Genomic DNA, 20,191 nt, shown 5'->3' with positions numbered 1-20,191 from the left:
GGTCCTTGCTCCTAACAGGGCATATGAGACCCCAACCTTACATAGGCTTTAAACAAATTAACCTCTAAAGATTACTGACCACTTATTACATAAAATGCTCTACTTGATTCCCAAATATCTCATCTCAATTGGGAAAACAGTTGAGGAAGATTCTGTTAACTGTGCGAACATGTAAGAGAACCATGGGGTATCACAAATTAGCATCACTATCCAGAGAGTTGATTTCAATCAACACTCTTGGCACAATGTCAGGGACATTAATGAGAGGCTGAGAGGAACAGGACACTGACTCCACCTCGGGGGCCCAGAGAGGAGCCAGCTTCCCATGACACCTGGCTCCTTTCTGAAGTGCTGCTCTTACATCAGCTGAACCGGGAATAAAATTTAAAAAATGACTAGATAAGAAAGAGGGAAGTCACTTCTCCCAAATAAAGCAAAGTGACAGAAGCTTCAAAAATGCCAAATGTATCAGTGTGCAACCAGATGTCAAGGTGCTCTGGTGACAGATGCAGCAGAATACATGTGCAAAGGGAACATGCAGAAAAAATGGAAATAGAAACCACTCCACAGCACACATAGATATAAATCCATGGATGCTACAGCACCTCTTCAGACAACATGGCAAATATGAGCACGATGCTAATAACCCATTTAATTCTCTGTTGCATAGCTGGTAATCTCAACTGTTACCTCAAAATATTTGCATCCTATCTCCATAGTATGGTCTTGATATACTAGATATTAAACTCAATTTGTGGTAACTGCAACACTTGGAATGCACTGAATTTAATTTCACAAATAATAATTGAGCACCTACTAATTGGAGGAGAAAGACCTGCATACAAATCCCTGTGGTACAGGCTGAAACAGCTCAATTCCAGCTGAGTCTCTGGGAGGCTGTCACTGAGGAGACACAGTTGAGCAGAATGTGTTGGGTTTCATAGACTGAGGGTGCGGATACTCGGTAGAAGAAAATGCATGATTCTAGTTTTGATGCTGATCAAAGACACAGTGTGCCTAGGGCCTAGGGTGCATGGGAGTGAGAGGAAGAAAAGGCCAAGAAGCTCAGAAGGGGCCTGATGATGGCGTTGACTCTTCTTTGATGTTCCCCTCATGGAGTGTTGCTTTCCTATGAAGTTGGAAATTGTTTTTTCATAAACTTTGTATTTTTGGTGTCTGCTTTTTTTCTTTCCTTAGACCTCTTACTATCACCATTCCCCCTTCCTGTGGGGCTGGACAGCTGCATGGGGGAAAAATAATTCCAAAGAATGCTTGTTTCCAACCGACTCAAATTTAAATAAAAACCAGTTATATGCTTTATTATAAAGCAATCTGGTTTCTGGGTCTATAATAACCCTCCAGGGCAGTGTGGGCAGCATCAGAATGTGCATAGAAATACCCAGGGAGGACTCTCTGTCTCTTTTTCTGTTTGCTCTCCTGAAATCTCTCTAGAGAACACAGCGAGATTCTGTTGCCACCGCAGCTGCTGCGAGGCCCCAGTTACAGCTCTTCAGTGGTCTCAGGTGCCTTGCTGGATTCCAGGCTTGAGGCCCCAGACAAAGAGAAACCTGATAAAAGCTGTACTTTTATGGAATTTTGAATCATGAAACTGGGCCTGTGCTAGGCTGTAAAATGATTTTGGGGAGGGGTGAGAGAGGGTTCAGAGAAGCCTCCCATTTTCCACATATTGCTTTAGTATTTCTTTGTTGGTAGTTCCCTACAGTTGAATCGACTGCAAAAGAGATCTTAAACATCAAGGGTCCCCGTATTCTTAACATGGATGTTCAGAAATCCCAGTGGATACCAACCCTGAAACCATATTATCCGGGACTAACACTGTGGTCTTGGCTGAAAACCTCGAGTGCTCTGGTTTTCCCTCACGGGAAACAGCATGCTAGCCACGTAGCAAATGCAAATTTCCATGATTAATGTGATGTTGTACATTTAATTTGATGATCCATACATTATTTTGATTAGCAAAAAACATTTTTGTATTGACTTGGTATGTGTTACAGGCATTTTTCTTTCAGCTAGGAAGCCCATTGAAATTATATTCTGGAAGGGAGTTGATCTCACTTAACACCGCCTTCCACATAGAGACAATGAGGCTTGTATAGACCCCATGCCAAAGAGGAAGGAGAAGCAAAATCATTTACAAAGCACATTTACCTGTTATCATGAGACACATGTTAGAGGCCCAAGTCAGTTGACTGTTGATGGGTATGCAATGTTAGCACAATCCAACCTTCCTGTCAACTGTTCCTCCACCCAGCACCTGTCCTTGCATAAAAATGGGGCCTGAGCAGAAGGCGTGATCCACTTTCCATCTGCTCAGGATTTTCAGTTTCACCTGCTTCACACATATTGCTGAAAATGTCCAACCGGACTGTCTCAGGTCTGGTTGGTGAAGGTGGGGAATGAGCCGATTCCCAACTCTTCAAGGAGGTAACACTTCCTATTTAAATACCACCAAATGGAGAATAGCCAGCATTTATTGAATGCTCCCTGTATGCCAGGGCTCTAAGTGCTTTACATACATCAGGTTCCAGGATTCTCAGGCATCCCTGTATGATAGCTACTATTGTTATCCCCATTTTACAGGTGGGAAAATCACACCTGAGAGACGGGGCAGATAACTTGCTCGAGGTCTCACAGCTAGCAGGTGGCAGAGCAGGTCCAGCCTGACCTAGAGCCAGCACTTGTACCTGCAAAACCATGCTGTGTCTCACACGCCACTGCTCGGTGGGTGGTCTTGTGAGACGGTGGCAGAGGGGAGACAGTGTCAGGCTCCCTCACGTTCCCTCTCAATTTCTCCAGGATGGGTAGTGTGGCACATGCAAAACTAACAGCAATGTCAGCAGCAACGAGCTGAGTGGCAGGGACAGGAAGCTAGCTGATGGAGACTTGTGTCTGAAATATTCATATTATAATTAAATGCCAATTTATCCCAACTTCAATGCTGTCTCTAAAAACTGTGATGGATAGAAGATTTTGGGAAAGAACCTGTTGGCTGGGTACAGCCTTGTCCTTTGGAAACTTAATAAGCAAGTTGGCTGCCGTTGCCCTAACCTGCGGAAAGAGACCCTGGTTTTCCTATGATGTGGCCTTCCTCACCTCTGAGGGACCGTTGTTGTGAGCATAGGGTAAGTAGCTTTCCTAGAGAAAGCTGACCAGTCTCCATGCCCTTGGAGTCCACTCCAATATCCAGACTGGTGTGAACTTCGGCACCGTGGGCAGTGCTGCAATGGGCAAGAGTAGGATTTTATGAGGTGTGGGAAGGATGGTTGTTAAGAAGCCAATTATACACTCATTGACCCCCCCTGGGGTAAGGTGATGGTGTCAATCCCATCATATTTTCTGAGGCCTCTTTCCCTTTACTCTCCTTCGCTCTGTGTGTCTGAGCATCAGCTCCCTCTTGCCTGCTCCTTTGAGGAGTAAACATGGTGCATGAAACAGCCCTTATTTGCTCCCCAGAGGTCTGGGTGGTTCTGTAAGGTTTCCCCAGAGCACTCTTCCACAGCTGTGACCCCAAGTGGAGTGTCACCTGGATATCTCCCCCAGCCTGGACAGTAGTGAGTGGAATGTGAGCTCACCAGGAATCTCTGGCCGAGTTGAGGAGTACATCTCCTTTTAGAGAGTGTTGTGAATTAGATCCATTTCTGCACCCTGCTGTTGCAATGGAGCAGACTGTGAGAGGGAAGATTCTCAGAGGAGCTGTGTTTTAATGTAGCAATTTGATTCAATTTTCCAGTCTATAAAATTACCCATCACTGCTCGTTGCTTTCTAACAGACACCTTCACTCTTAATTTAACAATCCTATCGAATTCTGCCAGGGAAATTGGAAAAATTTATCACCTGTGAAATTTTATTTTCCTTTGGTTGTATCTGTTTTTGTAAAACTTCATTAACGACGATGACTTGCTGAGGAAATTATCATTTTTTTTTTTTAACTTCAGACACAAGAAATGGCTCGACCTCAACCAAGATATCATTTGCATAATAAAACACAACAGAAAGGCTGGGGAAGTTGGGACTAGCAGAGGCTGGAAGTGATGGGAGAAGCAGGCTCTCCTTGTCGGCTGGGTGGGTGGGTGAAGTCCCAGGAAGCAATGACATGGCTTCTCCCCAAGGGAGAGATGAATGTGGTGTTGACAGGGTTGGACCCTCTTCTTAGGAAACCTTGAAATGCCAGCTGCTTACTGACAATGCTTTTTAGCAAACAGCCCTGTCTTCAGGGGCCTGGATGTTCTGTTCACCTTAGCTCCTACATTCATCTGGGACTGAGGTTTAAATTGCTATAAATTTAGGCTTAACTTGAATTTCTCAGCAGAGCACTGAACTCCTGGCAAATTTCCACAGGAGTGATCTTCTGAATGGTCTTGAAGATTCAGCGTTCCCATGGTCTAACTAGCTCACAGTTAAAAGGCTCAGGCTTCGTTTTTTGCACAGTCTGACCCCCACTGTGCTCTGCACTGTTCAACAGCTGCTGTTACCCACACAGGAAGTGGCTGTGCCGGAGCAGTGATGACTACACAGTTTTTGAGATGCCGGTTATCATGCCTTTGTGGAAAAAGAAATATGTACAGTAGACCTGCTGTAATGGTGGGCAAAGGACACACATGAGGCTTATTAGCAAGAGATACAATTTGATTCGTGGTATATCTAAACTAGGCAATGGTGAGCTGTGCTCTATCAGGGCTTTACTGTGTTACTGAAAAGGCTTGTCAGCGTTTATCTATATTTCTTCAGTCTGTATCCTTCATCATTTGAGGTGACTTTCCATTATCCTCACAATTACACAGAAAATAAGTTCAAACTAGAGAATTCTGAGGAAACTCACAGTAAACCAATGAAAACCAACATGAGTATTCTTGACTCTTTAACCTGTTGACATTTGTAATAAATTACTTCACATGCAGAGATGAAAGACACTCCCTGATCAATCCATCTTGCCCCCAGAGCAGGGGAGGGCTTCTGTGCTGGGAATCACAGAAGCTCCACGGAAGCTTCCCTACAGTGTCTCCTTCAGAGGTTTGGCTTCCTCTGGAGTTGTCAAAGTTATATTCTTCAACCAGGTCAAGAGTTTCTAAACTAGAGGAAGATAATTAGAAGATGAAATGTCTCACCTGGTAAGATTTCATAAATATCTTCTTCTTTCTCCTCCATGGGCTCTTTGAGCCCCACGCTCCCATGCAAGATAATGGGTCTGCTCTGGGAACCAGAATTTGAGGAGTCAAAACCATCGATATCATCATATGTCTCTTCCTCTTCCTCTTTCTCCCCTTCTTCCTCCTCTTCCTCCTCCTCTTCACATGGAATGGTTAAGGAGCTCAGGTCTGCTGGGGCAGAGATGAGAGTGAATCAAGATAGGGAGAAAAAGAAAAGAATAAGGCAGGGAAGGAGGGAGAAGGAGGAGGAGGGATGAGAATAAAACATGTCAAAAGAAAATGAAACACTAGGTTAAGTGCTGTTATTTCTAGTGCGGGACTTGGTGGCAGGAAATCTACAGAAAAGGCCAGACTAGCACTGCGTCAGGTTTTAACCATCAACATAAATCCTTCCTTGCGATAAAACTTGATCAGGATGAAGCAGCCCTGAAAAGTATGGGTGTGTGAATGAGCACACGAGGTGAAGGGAAGAAATTAGGCCAGAAGAGGAAATGCCAGCGTGCCTCGTGCTGCTTGTCGGGTGGAAAACTGGAAGGATGAGTGATGCCCTGGCTTCTCTGGATGCACACAGAGCCTGGGAACTATGGTGGCTGCTGTAGGATACCTGAGCTATCACACACTCTTCTCCCCCATGATCTCACTGCAGAATTTCAGAGAAGTTTGCTTGTAAAGAGAAGAGTGGGCAAAAGTGGAAGAGGAAGAGAAAGTGGGATGTGGAAAAATATAACAGTAATACAAGACCAAATGGAATGGCTGAGCGATGTGGTTGCCATGCCCTTTTGCAACCGTATAGTCTGGCTGACCTTAAAGTGGGTCACCGCATAGAGGATGTTGAGCCATTACAGCACTGGGGGGCACAGGGCGGGAGAGGGAGATTGGTTTTTTTATTTTAATGGGGAACTGGGAAGGTTCATTCTCTGACGTGTAGTACAGAGTGCTCTCTGAAACCCTGCTGAGGGACCTCTGCAGGATGGGCGAGAGCAGGCAGGGTGCTCTGGGGAAGAAAAGGATAGAGAGACATCCGATGTTCATTTCAAAACATAATAAAACTGTTCGGCTTCATTAGGCTTTTAATAAAGATTTTGTAACTATTTTCATCTGAATTCTGGTGCCACCTCATATGAGGAAGGGAGCAAAGACACATTTGTGGCTTAAACCATATGTTATTATTTTGTTTGTTTTAAAATAAAATGGAATGAATAATTTCTTCAATGTGGGATTCTGAAACTACCACAGGGTACAGCTCAATAAAGCTGCTTGGAGTTTTATTGAAGTTTACACACTTAGGGGTATATTACACGCATAAATCCAATGCACCTAGATGAGAGTGTACCCTGTAGTCTCGCCATCAATGTTCATGTTTGCCTAGTTCTAGTCTATTATACATGATGCTCTTGGTAGATGCAATAGTTTGTTCTTGTGATAGCAAAGGCATAAACTGAGTAAAATAGGCAGTCGTAATTAAAGCTCCAGTGCTTCCTTCTTTTTATCCACAATAAAATCTTAGAGCAGAATAAAAAACGGAGATGAAAAGGCTTGGTGTTTTTAGGTTGACGTACTTCTCTCTAGGTCTTGGGGCCATGTATAAAGTTGGTGTTTCTGCCTTTCTGCAGAGGCAGGGTCCTGCCATGATGTATGTATACCATCATGAGGGTTATCTGATGCCAGGTGACAGGCTCAAGGTTGGCTACTTCTACCTGCCAGGCCACTCCCAGACAAGGCTTCCTGGGTCACTGTCACTGCTGTGCCTACAGGCTGGCCAGCAGAGGGTACTCTAAGAGCAGTCATTTAACATCTTCAGGCAGGACTCTTCCCATCCAAAGTAAGGACCATTTGATTGTGGCTTGGGAAATAGCAATTTGTTTTTAATGTCCAGTGTCCTTGAAGGCCACCTAGATGAGTATAGATTTCTACCTAACTAAAACTAGAAGATTTTGGACCCTAAACCACATCTAGATGACTTTGGTGAATTTCCTTTCCAGAATGTAAGGGGTTAGGAGACACTGAATTGAGCTAAGCTGATTTGCAGCATCTCTTTTTCTGGTGATTACAAATATTACAGATTTGCCTGTAGTTAGGTGGATGAGCTAGAATGATATCAGAGGTCATTTCCAGGTTGATGGTTTCTTTTCCTTCTGATTCACCCATGTTACTATTTGTTGTTACCATATGAGAGATATGATAAGGAGAATGGGCAGATAAAAATATATTGAAGCCTGTGGATTATATTTATGCAATATAAATTCAACTGCAAATGCACTCAAATACTACTTCTGTAATAATACTTACCCTTTAACAAGAAACTTATTTGATCCACCCAGTCTCTGGCATCAGCTGGATTAGAAGCTGTAAACTAGAGAAAAATTAGTGAATTAATTTATCACTTTCACTAAAATTTCCGTGAATCCTTTAGGGAGGTTCAAGGGGAGGAAACTTTTGAGTGGACTTGCAGAGTCAAGTTGAAAGCTCAGGATTCTCTGCCTGCTTAATATTTAGCAAAAAGATCAAAATCCCACTCAAAGTGATTTTTTTCCTTCAGCAATTTTGCATACCCAGCGTTGACAGCTGGATTTGAATCCAGATTCATGTTCATGTGCATTCATTCATTTGATTGCCCATTCATTCATCAGGCATTTATTGAGAACAGTTTACAGGGAAAAAAAGGCAAACCCAAATTCCTGACTTCAGATCAATGCATCAGTTTTGGAGACAGCATACACCCTTGACATGGGAACACGACAAAGTAAGTGCATTTGATAACAGCTGGATGTTGAGAGAAGACAGGGAGCACTTATCGTTGCCTATGGTAAGCCAGGGAGGCATGTTGAAGTAATACTGTTTTGGTTGGATTTTTAAAAAGAGTTGGTGGAAATTGGTGGAGGGAACTGGACGTCTCAGGTAGGGAGAACCAGCTGCCAAAGATTAGGAATGAGACCATGATGTATAGGGAAGGTAGGCAGATCAGCTTGACTGGAGAACAGTAACAGATGAAGCTGGAGGATCAGAGAAGAGTTGATGAAAGGGCTCTGAGTATTAGGAATTCAGACTTAAAATGTAGGCAATAGGAAGCCACTGTAAATTCCAGCAAAAGGAGTGGGAGATTGTTTCAATAGTTGTGAGTAGGAGAGACTGAAATAGGAAGAAATTAGAGACAGAAGACCAACTAGAAGGCTACTTAACTAGTCCTCTGGGTGAAGTGATAGGAACTTAACTATTGTGATGGCTGTAGGAGTAAATCAGAGGGGAAGGATCCAAAGGATATTATAGAGGAAGAACGCACAGACCATGGTAATGACTTGGAATCAATGGGCCAAAGAAAAGAAGAAGCAAACAAACTCTACATTCTGATTCCCAAAACAGGCCGGTCAAGAATCAAGCTTTAGTAATTTTTTATTTTGAATGAATCAACTTGAAATGACTGTTCCTGAAAAACATTTTTATTATCTGGCCATTAGGGTAAGATAAAGACATGTACTATATAAGAAACCTAGTTTCCTTGTAAACTGATATAGCCACTGTGGAGAACAATATGGAGATTCCTTAAAAAACTAAAAATAGGGCTTCCCTGGTGGCGCAGTGGTTGAGAATCCGCCTGCGCATGCAGGGGACACAGGTTCATGCCCCGGTCTGGGAAGATCCCACATGCCGCGGAGCGGCTGGGCCCGTGAGCCATGGCCGCTGAGCCTGCTCGTCCGGAGCCTGTGCTCCGCAAAGGGAGAGGCCACAGCAGTGAGAGGCCCGCATACCACCAAAAAAAAAAAAAAAACTAAAAATAGAACTACCATGTGACCCAGCAATCCCACTACTGGGCATATACCCTAAGAAAACCATAATTCAAAAAGAGTCATGTACCACAATACTCACTTCAGCACTATTTACAATAGCCAGGACATGGAAGCAACCTAGGTGTCCATCGACAGATGAATGGATAAAGAAGATATGGCACATATATAAAATGGAATATTACTCAGCCATAAAAAGAAACGAAATTGAGTTATTTGTAGTGAGGTGGATGGACCTAGAGTCTGTCATACAGAGTGAAGTAAGTCAGAAAGAGAAAAACAAATACTGTATGCTAACACATATATATGGAATCTAAAAAAAAAAAAAAGGTTCTGAAGAACCTAGGGGCAGGACAGGAATAAAGACACAGATGTAGGGAATGGACTTGAGGACACGGGGAGGGGGAAGGGTAAGCTGGGATGAAGTGAGAGAGTGGCATGGACATATATACACTACCAAATGTAAAACAGAGAGCTAGTGGGAAGCTGCTGCATCGCACAGGGAGATCAGCTCGGTGCTTTGGGACCACCTAGAGGGGTGGGATAGGGAGGGTGGGAGGGAGATGCAAGAGGGAAGGGATATGGGGATATATGTATACATATAGCTGATTCACTTTGTTATACAGCAGAAACTAACATAACATTGTAAAGCAATTGTACTCCAATAAAGATGTTAAAAAAAAAGAAACCTAGATTCCTGTTTAAAACTTATTAAGAGATATTGTCATTCTTAATTTCTTAAAAACACACTTCTATAAAAAATGCCTAGGGAAATTGCTTTAGACTTATCATATAAATTTTTATCTGGATCTGGGTGAATCAAATAAGAACTTAATACTAAAAATAACTTAGATACATCTACAAAAGACTCTATAGAAAAGTTTAGTTTAACTTAAAAATTTTTTTGAAATTACATAATTAAGACCTAGGTCATCTTATCAAAATAAGGGTTATAATACTGTAGAAACATAAAAGAATGAGTGCTGAGAAAAACTTGAAGAGTCAAAGTGTACTCAATATTAACCTTAGCATGGCTTTTCTCTTTTTCTTGAGTTAGCTAAAGTTTTTCTAAATTGTTTTAGTAAAACTGTGATAAAAATAACCAACAGGGAGGAAACAACATGTGTATCTATATACACACGTAAAAGTATATTTTTGGTGAAAATCACTATATTCCCATAGTCAGACATTTTTTGTTGCCTTAATTAATTTTATAATGCATTACCTATTATATTCCCTTTTATACTATATCAAACTATATAAAAATGAACACCGTGAAGAATGTCTTTCCCACCCCCACTCAGGTCCCCTAGTTCCTCAGTTGTCACTATTATTACTCAGTAATCATTGCTACCAGTATCTTAGAAATCCTTCCAGAGATATGCAAAGCATCTACACCCAGGAAGATTATATTGGATAGCAAGATGAATATGGGAAAATGAATTATTTTTCACTCTATAGTCAGATTTCTCTTTTTCTGGATTTCACGGAAGGAAGTGAAGATAAGCAGTTGAAAAATAAAGAGAGTGGGAATTAAAGCCATGAAATTAGAGACTCTGAATAAAGAATTAGATTGTGTGCTGCAATAGACAAGATTCTCACCTACAGAGTGAGATGAGAAGGGGAGGGATGAAGAGACGGAAGCCAAGCAAAGGCAGAGTATCTAGGATAAAAGTGGCAACAGGAGGGTGGGCACGACATAGCAAAGGTGAGGACTTGTCAAGAGGTCTTGGTAAGAAACGAGAGGTAACAAAGAAAAGATGGAGCCCAGCACAGCAACCACCACTCACATGCAATATGGAACAAAACTGCAACACTAGTGAGGATCTCCATCGCCTCGGCTCATCCTACCTCATAGCTGCGCCTATCCTGGGAGGTCAGCTCAAAGCAGGATTCTTTCTTGGCATCTTTTCGCAGGTAGGGGGCCATCCGTACACTGTAGCCCTTAATGAGAAAGGTCCCTTTGGGCTGCTTGCCTGCAAGACAGGAGAGCTCCCTGTACCTCCAGAGAGATGCAACTGCCAAGGGAGAGCATCTTCTCTGGATGTAAAATAAGAGCACAGAAACAGCTGTTACATCCCTGAGGAACCACAATCGTCAAGGAGAGGTTATTACGGAAGCTTAAGAAGAGGCTACCGCGACAGCAAGGCAGATATCACTGCCAAGCTAGGGAAATGCAACGTGAAAGGTTACTTAGCCAAAAGAGTACAACAGAGACAGAGAATTTATTAGAATGTTAAGAGATCTATAATAACAGAAAGAAGGAATTATTACAGCAGGGAGAGTGTGGCCGAAAACGTGAGGCTCTTGAAGGCTATTACAGAACTGAAACATTATTATCAGGGTCAGCAGAGCACATTTGAGGGGAGGGACAGCAGCGTAAGGGGGCATTATAAGTTCCCAGGCTCTCCTCCTATGCCCTATGTAGCATTTGGGCTAGAGTGTTGTCCGCCTCCTGCTGGTCAGGTGGGAATTTATGCTAGAGGGAGAATAATTACAACTTAGTATTTTATCCCTCTTGCAAGAGGCCAAACTGGGAAGTAGCAGAGTACTGCTGAGTATCATTAGATGATGAGGAAGGAGAGAAAAGGAAAAGGACCCTAAGTGAGTGAAAGGAGAGACTACTCTGCCTGTCACTCTCTTTTTTAAAAAATAAAATATTAGAAACAGAAAAAGAGGGGTTGGTTCCCAAAGATTCTGTGTCCTCATGGTGTGGTTCAGGCAGAACATGTAGAAGAATGGAACCCCCGTGTCTGGGTGATGCTATCTGTCCTGTGTCACATGGAATGAGTTGCTTTTTTTGCGGGCCTCTCACCGCTGCGGCCTCTCCCGCTGCGGAGCACAGGCTCCGGACGCGCAGGCCCAGCGGCCATGGCTCGCGGGACCCTCCCAGACCGGGGCACGAACTCGCGTCTCCCGCACTGGCAGGTGGACTCCCAACCACTGAGCCACCAGGGAAGCCCGAATGAGTTGCTTTTTGATGATGATGATAAGAGGGATGGCAGTGTGAAGAAAATATTAAAAGAAAAGAAAAAGAATCTGTCCTCACCTGGTTGAGCCAAAAGAAATACACAAACACTCTATACTTACTAAGAAAATGTCTTGGGCACAATAAGAAGTAACTGGCGAGAAGGGAGCCATGCAACAGTGCTTTTTGACACCAGAATCTTTTTTGTTAAAGTATCTCTCCTTGTTCTAACTGGCCACTAAAATGTTTTGTTGTTTCTTTGGTCACCAGATTTTATTTCACTCTGATGGCAAAATGGTCAATAAAAGTCTCCAAGCCTCTCGCTCTTGCTCTCCCTCCTCACCTTGAGTAGGAAGGATTCTGAATGAATGAACGTGATACCTAGTTTTATATCCAGAGATGCCAACCAAATATTTAAATGCAAGGGAAATGATAACATTTTTACAAGGACATATATGTTATAATCGTTTGAAGGTTTAAAATAAGAAAATAAATCCTGGTTGGCTTGTATGCCTAGAATTCAGGGGAGAAATTATAGTTGCTGGATTTGAGAGTGGGCTGGGGGTTGGAAGGATTCAGGGGGCTTGTTACTCAGGTTTTGAGCTATGCTGCTATCATTTCCAAGTAAGGCTTCACACTTTACCCCTATATGGGAAAGGTTCTGATGAATTGTGATGGTGAACCCAAGATGAAGGTCAGTGATACCTGGTGCAGGCAGAGAGGCAGAGTGAGGTAACTGCCTTGAAGTCCAAGAGCAAATCTTAAGGATTCCATGGCACTTAGCAAAGCTATACTTTCTGCTACCTTAGTCCCAAAAGTGCAGGAAGTCTAAAGGCAAATGTGTAGGTATGTGATTATTCCCTTGACTGGATATCCAGGCTTTGGGAGAGGAATAAGTCCGGGAAAGAAGGAAGAGAGGAGAAACAGAAAATTATTGGAAGGACAATAAAGGATTTATTTTGGATCATGCCTCAGTAAGAAGGTGGTAGAGCACAAAGAAAGCCCCCACAAGAATTGCTACTTTATCTCCCTCTTGTTTTGTAGAATTACTCCTGGGGCAGTCTAACCCTGCAGGATGGTATCCCCTATTTGAAAGTTTGCATTCACCTACAATAACAACTTTTAGCTTGTATTTATTTGTAGCTGCCTCCAGTTTGCGCTTATATCCTTTATTACTTCTCACGAACTAAGCAACTGTGTTAAGCATGGATGGGGGGTCTTTTAGGGATGGCTCATGAGTGCTGTGCTTGACTGAGTCAGTGGTGGCTCATTAAGACGCTGCCTCTGGCTTGAGTCAACACTTTGCAGCTGCTGCCATCTGGCTGAAGGGTGTCTCTAGGGGACAGCAACCATTTGGGTCTCAGCACTCCATGGCTCTAGGCATGTCCACTGGATTACGTCCCAGAACCCAGTAGGATAAAGTTTGGAGCCTGCTCTTAGAGAGTTTGGACTCAAAGGTTCTATTTTGGTAAGCTGCTAAAATCCTTCTCAGAATTAATTTTTTTCAATATTTAAACTATATTATTAATGCCTATAAAGTGTTTGAGGTTCTTTTTAAAAAATTTATTTATGTATTTATATTTTATTTTTGGCTGCAGTGGGTCTTCGCTGCTGCGTGCAGGCTTTCTCTACTTGCGGTGAGTGGGGGCTACTCTTCGTTGCAGTACGCGGGCTTCTCATTGTGGTGGTTTCTCTTGTTGCGGAGCACGGGCTCTAGGCGCATGGGCTTCAGTAGCTGTGGAGCACGGGCTTTGTTGCTCCACGGCATGTAGGATCCTCCTGGACCAGGGCTCGAACCCGTGTCCCCTGCATTGGCAGGTTCTTAACCACTGTGCCACCAGGGAAGTCCCAGAGGTTCTGTTTTTTAAATGCCAAGGTATTCAACCTTGATAATGTGTTATTAGTCATAATAAAAGGTAAACTTTTTATATGCTGGCCACACTATCCTAGTGTTTAAAGGGGCTATAATTTCTAAATTGGCATCTGAGTTTTTGGTGATGAGCAAGGTATTATTTAGCCAGACTTATTTCTTTCCCAAGCATATCCCTTTGTGGGTGTTAGTTAAGGACTGCTAAGTTGAGATCTAAGTGCTTGAGAATTTACGAAGTGCTTGCATCCAGGAGTGAGATGCTGCTGTGCAAATGAAGAACACTTACTTTTCTCATTAGCATAGTAGTAGAAGAGGCCTCTGCTGACAACACACCACCGCTTCTGCCACTCTGATCCAAAGAAACTATGATCTAAACAGAACAGCAGTAAGGGACATAAATTCAGGTAACTACAATCACTGAAGAGTCCGTAAAATCCAACAACACACAGTCCAGTGTGTTATTGTTTTATTTCCGAGGTTAATGGACTGTAAAACCCTCCCTTGCACTCCCACAGGTTATCCCATGTTGACACAGAGTGCAGAGGACTCACTCAGTTAAAGGTCCAAGTTCTAAACAGGTTTTGCCTGCTCTGATCCCAGCTGTTTCTCTACTTTCCCTTTATATCTTTCAGGTTCTAATCTCATCCTGTAGTTATAAAATTCTCCATGAGATCTCTATGTGTTGCCTTTCGGCAAACCAAAATGACACTCCAGACCATGGGCATGAGCAAGGCTTTCTTTGTGCTAAGCCAATTTGCCTGAGTGTTAAACCTGGTATTCCAACCCTACTAGAACCTTTTCTAATTAAAGAGTGAAAGCTGAAGACTGGTGCTTGTCTAAAACTTGAAAGTGGGCTGCTTCACATATGATATAAAAATTACACTCATAGCAACACAGTTTCACTCTTTAAGGGAGCACACTGAGAGATGAGAACAAAAATATAGTCATTCATTTATTCATTCGACAAGTATTTATTAAGCACCTGTTGTGTACCAGGTGAGCAAGGCAGAACCAATCCCTATCCTGATGAAGTGAAGATTTGGGGCCATCTCTCTTCAGCCTACACACAAACACCAGACTTCTTTTCTTTTCTTCCCTTCTTTTTGCCTTACCCCTACCTAGTACAGTACTGGGCATAGAGAAGGTACCCCTTATGCTAGCCCTCTTTTTTCTCATTTCCCTTCCCTTCCTGGAATGTTCTGAGATCGGAGGGTGATCAGTACCTTTGCTTTTCTTCTCTAAGTATCCTTGCTTGATGATATTATCAAGCTCTTGAGCTCCTCTTGTGATGTCTTCCATTCCTGAAAGGAACAAGAGTAAAATATTTTGTTGAAATCGGACAGAATTTTCATTTATTTGGGCTACTTGAGATAATCTACATTAATGAAGGGGTGCAGATGGGCTATTGCTTATATATGGCACAAAATAAAACAATTTCTAGATGACTGGGGGGGGAAGTAAATTTTCTTTTTCTTCCTAATTATATCTAATGCTAAAATTGCTTAAAATTATCTAAACATAACATTAGTTTGTGCAAGGGGAGATAGCCTAAGCATGTACTGATTGGCAAGAAAAGGACTCCAGAAAATTAAGAATTTACTTAACTAAACACACACCTTTTTCTAACAGAAAGCCACCTTAGTGAACATAATTTTTATTAAGTTCACATAAAGAAAGGCTACGCATAGCTGAACTTGGCAATAGCTGCCAAATTCTGGTTTTGTCAAAGTAATGGTAAGAGTCTAGGGATGGTAGAAGCCTTTACACAGAGAAGACCTGGATCTGACATCAGCCTTTAATTGTATGCTGCTAACATTCTTGGTTTTCAATTAGCCTTGTTAGGTACAAATTTATCGAGCAGTCAAGATCCTAATCTATCTTCCACCACTGGGGTTTATACTTATTTTACAAAAGGGAGGGGCAAAGGACAGAGACAATGAGGCAGGAATTTTCTCCTCAAAAAAATAAAATGAAACAGGAAGAACAACAAAAACAATGAAAAAATATAACTCTGTATTTCTTTTTTCTTTTTTTTTTTTTTTTTTTTTTTTTTTGCGGTACGCAGACCTCTCTCACTGTTGTAGCCTCTCCTGTTGCGGAGCACAGGCTCCGGACGCGCAGGCCCAGCGGCCATGGCTCACCGGCCCAGCCGCTCTGCGGCATGTGGGATCTTCCAGGACCGAGTCATGAACCCATGTCCCCTGCATCGGCAGGAGGACTCTCAACCACTGTGCCACCAGGGAAGCCCTCTATATTTCTTAGTTAGGAGAAATGAAGGGAGTGGGTCAGCATAATCCTAATTTTATTCTTTTTGGTCCCCCAACCCAAATCCCTTTTGGTTTGCCTTAAAAAATTTAGAAAGCAAACAAGATATAAACCAAATTAAGGCACGATGCATATGAATCAACTGGGTCACCTATACAATATCTTGAGACTCTTGGGTGGAATCATTTTTTTTCAATCACACAATTGTTTTCTTAACATCTACAATAACTAATATTCAGTGGTAGCTGTGCGTTGGCACTTTGTTCAATGCTTTGAATACTTTTTGTTTAAAAATAACATTTTAAGGGCTTCCCTGGTGGCGCAGTGGTTGAGAGTCCGCCTGCCGATGCAGGGGACACGGGTTCGTGCCCCGGTCCGGGAAGATCCCACATGCCGTGGAGCGGCTGGGCCTGTGAGCCCTGGCCGCTGAGCCTGCGCGTCCAGAGCCTGTGCTCCGCAAAGGGAGAGGCCACAACAGTGAGAGGCTCGCGTACCGCAAAAAAAAAAAAAAAAAAAAAAACATTTTAAGATGATTTAAAATGCAACTAAAAGTAACTTTTGCTTTTGTTTCAAGCTTAGTTTTAAAAATATAGATCAGAAGAGTTTCTTTTTTAGGTTTTTAAGTGCCTGATTCTATATCCTATTTGTCCTTGTTGTCATCTTCCGTGTTCATGGACTGTTTTCATTTGTGTGTTTTACAGTTAGCAAACTCTGTGGCTGCTGTAAATCCTCCCAGATGGGTCTCAGGGTGCATGCATGAGATGAAGAGCAGCAAAGGAAAGTTCATTTGTCTAGGATTCTTTCATTTCTCCCACCCCTCTGAAAATTCTAATCTCTTTGAAAATGCTCTCCAAGAAAACAGAGAAGCAGATTGTACTGAGGGTGAGGACCCAGTATGGCTGAGAAGGCCCTTTGAAGAAGAGCCCATCCTCTCTGCAGCGCTGTCAAAAAATTGCTCCTAGAGGCCTAAAAATTAAATGAAAGACACAGGGGATGAGAAAAACAGGATCCCCTAAGCCTGGAGTTTCCATCTTTTCTTCCCACCATTTTTTCCCTTTTTTAAGGTCTTGTTAAACTTAGAGACACAGCTTCTTGTTAAAGATGCCAGAGAGTCTGAATCTTAAAAGACATGTTAAACGTTCTATTAGAATTCAGACCTCCTTTTTTAATGCAAATCTAAATGCCATTTTATGGAACATCTATAATTATGAAAATGGGAAGACATTGCCTTGTGTGCGGGGAGAGTCTGTGAGTATGAATATTACATTAATGTGCCCACACCAGCTCACTGATCCTGCTGGCAGGAGCATAAAAAATGCTCGAGTGAAACTTTTATTTAGATGTTAAGACTCCAGGCCCCAGCGGGGTGACAGAGACAGTCCCAGTGAGTTGCCATCAGAGAGAGAGCTTGAATTGAATTACCCAGGGGGGAAGGAAGTAGTGGTGAGCACTGCTTCGCTTATTTAATTTCATTTACTTTCAGTATATTATCAGCATGAGTCTTTTCTCTCCCCACCAACTGAAACCCAAGAATGCCACCACCAAGAAAACAAAGACATAATGCAGCAGAAATGTTTGAAATCCAAGTCACTAGTTTTAGGAGACTAGGGACAGCACCATCACCACCTTCTCACCCCACAAGTCACACTTGGTTTGCTAAAATTGAGCTCTGAATGAGTTACTGAATTTCCTCTCTTGGTCATTCACCAACAAGATTCTGAAGAGTAAGAGAGCTGGAAATACAGTATTTTATATGCTGTGTTTTTGTAAGGTGTGTTATGTTGCTTTTTTATTAGAGGGAATCTGTATTGATGAACTCTCTTGCCTGGATTCCCTTATGGGCAGTGGAAAAAATGGGATTATAGGTGAAGTTTGGAATGGCTATGGAAAAAAATTAGATCAAATCAATTTTTATTCTGTTGATTGTCTTCTATGTCTAAGGCACTCTGTGGTGAGTACAATAACAGAATTGTTCTCAATGTAAAGTTGACTCTGAGTGCAATCTCATTACCTCCATGATCTATCAGATAAACCCAGATGGGATCCAGATCTATCCCAGTCCAAGATGGGAAGCCACTGTGGCAATCAAGCTCTCTCCTCTTTCAGTGTCAGCTTAGGGTCCCACTGACAAGAACTGGTGGTCCTGAGGATGCACACATAAGCCACAGTCCTGTGTGATGAGGCAGGAGGAGTCTTGTATGCCTGAATTCACACCTACTGGCAAGTGAACCGATCTCCAGAGCTACTTAACATGTAATAGAAGGTATGTAAATGTTTTGCAGGATGATAATAAAAATAGGAAGAAGCTACAAACAATTGCATGAATAGCCATTTTAAGGCAAAACATTTATATTTAAGTATACAATTTTTTTAAAAAAATCGAGGATTTTTGTCCATTACCTGAAAAAAGATATCACCACCTTAATGAAAAAAAAATAGAAATGATTTATTGGGAATAAATGGCCCTTTGGATAAACCTAAGGGTGTATCACATTATATCAGCACAAAACAGAATTACATTAGTGTCATAATCTCTCTCTACCACTGCACTTAACTAAATCTCTCAGAATAGCCCATATAAAGGAAAGATTCACTTAGCTGAAGGATGTGGGGCCATAAACATAAGATGGAGAAGAGTGTTATCCAGAAGTGATGGCCATCCAACTTTCACAGCAGATGAAGATAAAAGAAATTCTCAGACTTCTTTTTCTCCTCATCCAGATTCCTTTAAACCCTGTATCCCACCCATACCAGCTCTGCAGTAAAAAAACAACAGAGTAGGGGTCTATCCCTCAGCACTAAACGTGTGACTCCTCAGTCAGCCATCCTCAGCAACAACAACGGGGATCCTTTGGAGTGCGATACATTTCCATAAAGCAGTCAATAACAGAGGCATGGGGGCTTATGTGAGCCACCGCCTATTTCATCAGCTGCATTCCAGCCCACTGAGAAGAGCGAATTGGAGAAGTCAGTCGGCAACACCACAGCCCAACGCTAATAGCATAAGAGGTCACACAATTTGTACTGCAAAAAGGTTGCAGCTCCTGCAGAAAAAATCAGTGCCCACAAACTTTCATTCTAGGTAGCTGGTTTGGTCTCTTGCTCAATCAACCTGAAATGAACATCAATGATTAAAAAAACCCATCTTTTGTTCAATGCTTTCCCCTCCCTAAATTGTGGACTTCTCCTATCCTCCCCGCTTTCCTTCTAATTCAAGTTCTTTTCAATTGTTTGAAAAAGGAGACCAAACCAACTCCAGCCCAGAGACTGATAGTTACCAGGGGTGAATTTCAGGCAGGGTTAAGTTTACCAGTTTCTTTCACTAAACTACCTGTGATATAGGACCTGGGGTGTTGGATGGATGAGGTTGGAGAAAATCTAATATTTGAAGGCTGGGAATGGTCAAGTTCCATTTGTGATTTCAGTTCACTCACAGATCACTGGTGTGTGTGTGTGCATTTACACAATGACAAACATACGCTTCACGATGCCTCAAATGGACAAAATGAAAAGGGGTATTGCAGGTAGGGTGGGTGGTGTAGTATTCTCCTGGGGTTGCTTATCCCCCATCTGTTTGTTAAATCCTCTCCTTTGTAGTTGGTTTCTGAGTCCTTCTTTAATAAGTTCGTTACTGTTTTTCCTCAGCTTCTTGCATTTCTGGGTTATTTTTTGCCTTTTTTCTCAATTTTTAGGAACCAGTCAATAAATGACTGAGGTGTCTAGCAAGAAGTGTTCATCTTCTACACATGATGATAACAGGGAAAATAGTTTCAATGACTCTTCCTTCATTAGTCCCTTGGGACAGGCTTACATAAGTCTTAAAGTGCTGTGGTTCCTATTCAATATCTACCTGAGTTTACACTTATTCCTCACACTTCTGTCTTTGTGTTTCACTTATTAAGGAATGTAGACCAACACATGTAAGGTGAAAAATTCGAAGCCATTAATAATAATAGACTTAGGATCGAAAAGTTTCAAAGACACAGAAGCCACTCAAACAAACAGCTTTAATTTCATGGAGAAATAAATTGGATAGCAGATGAAAGGAAGGGATTGAACACAAAGTACTTAACCAGGTTCTTCAATGAGCTGTGACATAAGAAGCTAAGAAACAAAACAAGTGCAGTTGGAGCTAGG

At 42.2% G+C, this 20,191-nt stretch overlaps 1 protein-coding gene across 1 annotated transcript in view; it reads right to left on the bottom strand.

Moving 5' to 3' along the window:
* Positions 1 to 20,191, bottom strand: part of SKAP1 (src kinase associated phosphoprotein 1) — a 267,412-nt gene that overhangs the window by 33,019 nt on the left and 214,202 nt on the right. Inside the window, exons 5-9 of the mRNA XM_067022143.1 lie at positions 15,013 to 15,090; positions 14,076 to 14,159; positions 10,803 to 10,927; positions 7,459 to 7,522; positions 5,128 to 5,337 (exon numbers count right to left, since the gene is read on the bottom strand). Of these exons, the coding sequence (XP_066878244.1) occupies positions 5,128 to 5,337; positions 7,459 to 7,522; positions 10,803 to 10,927; positions 14,076 to 14,159; positions 15,013 to 15,090 (561 nt within the window). The remainder of the gene's footprint in view (positions 1 to 5,127; positions 5,338 to 7,458; positions 7,523 to 10,802; positions 10,928 to 14,075; positions 14,160 to 15,012; positions 15,091 to 20,191) is intronic.

The sequence above is a fragment of the Kogia breviceps genome, chromosome 19 (assembly GCF_026419965.1).
Source record: "Kogia breviceps isolate mKogBre1 chromosome 19, mKogBre1 haplotype 1, whole genome shotgun sequence".
In the NCBI taxonomy this organism is placed as follows: domain Eukaryota; kingdom Metazoa; phylum Chordata; class Mammalia; order Artiodactyla; family Physeteridae; genus Kogia; species Kogia breviceps.
Note: the sequence above shows the minus strand (reverse complement) of the source record. Positions and strands in the feature narration are given on the sequence as shown.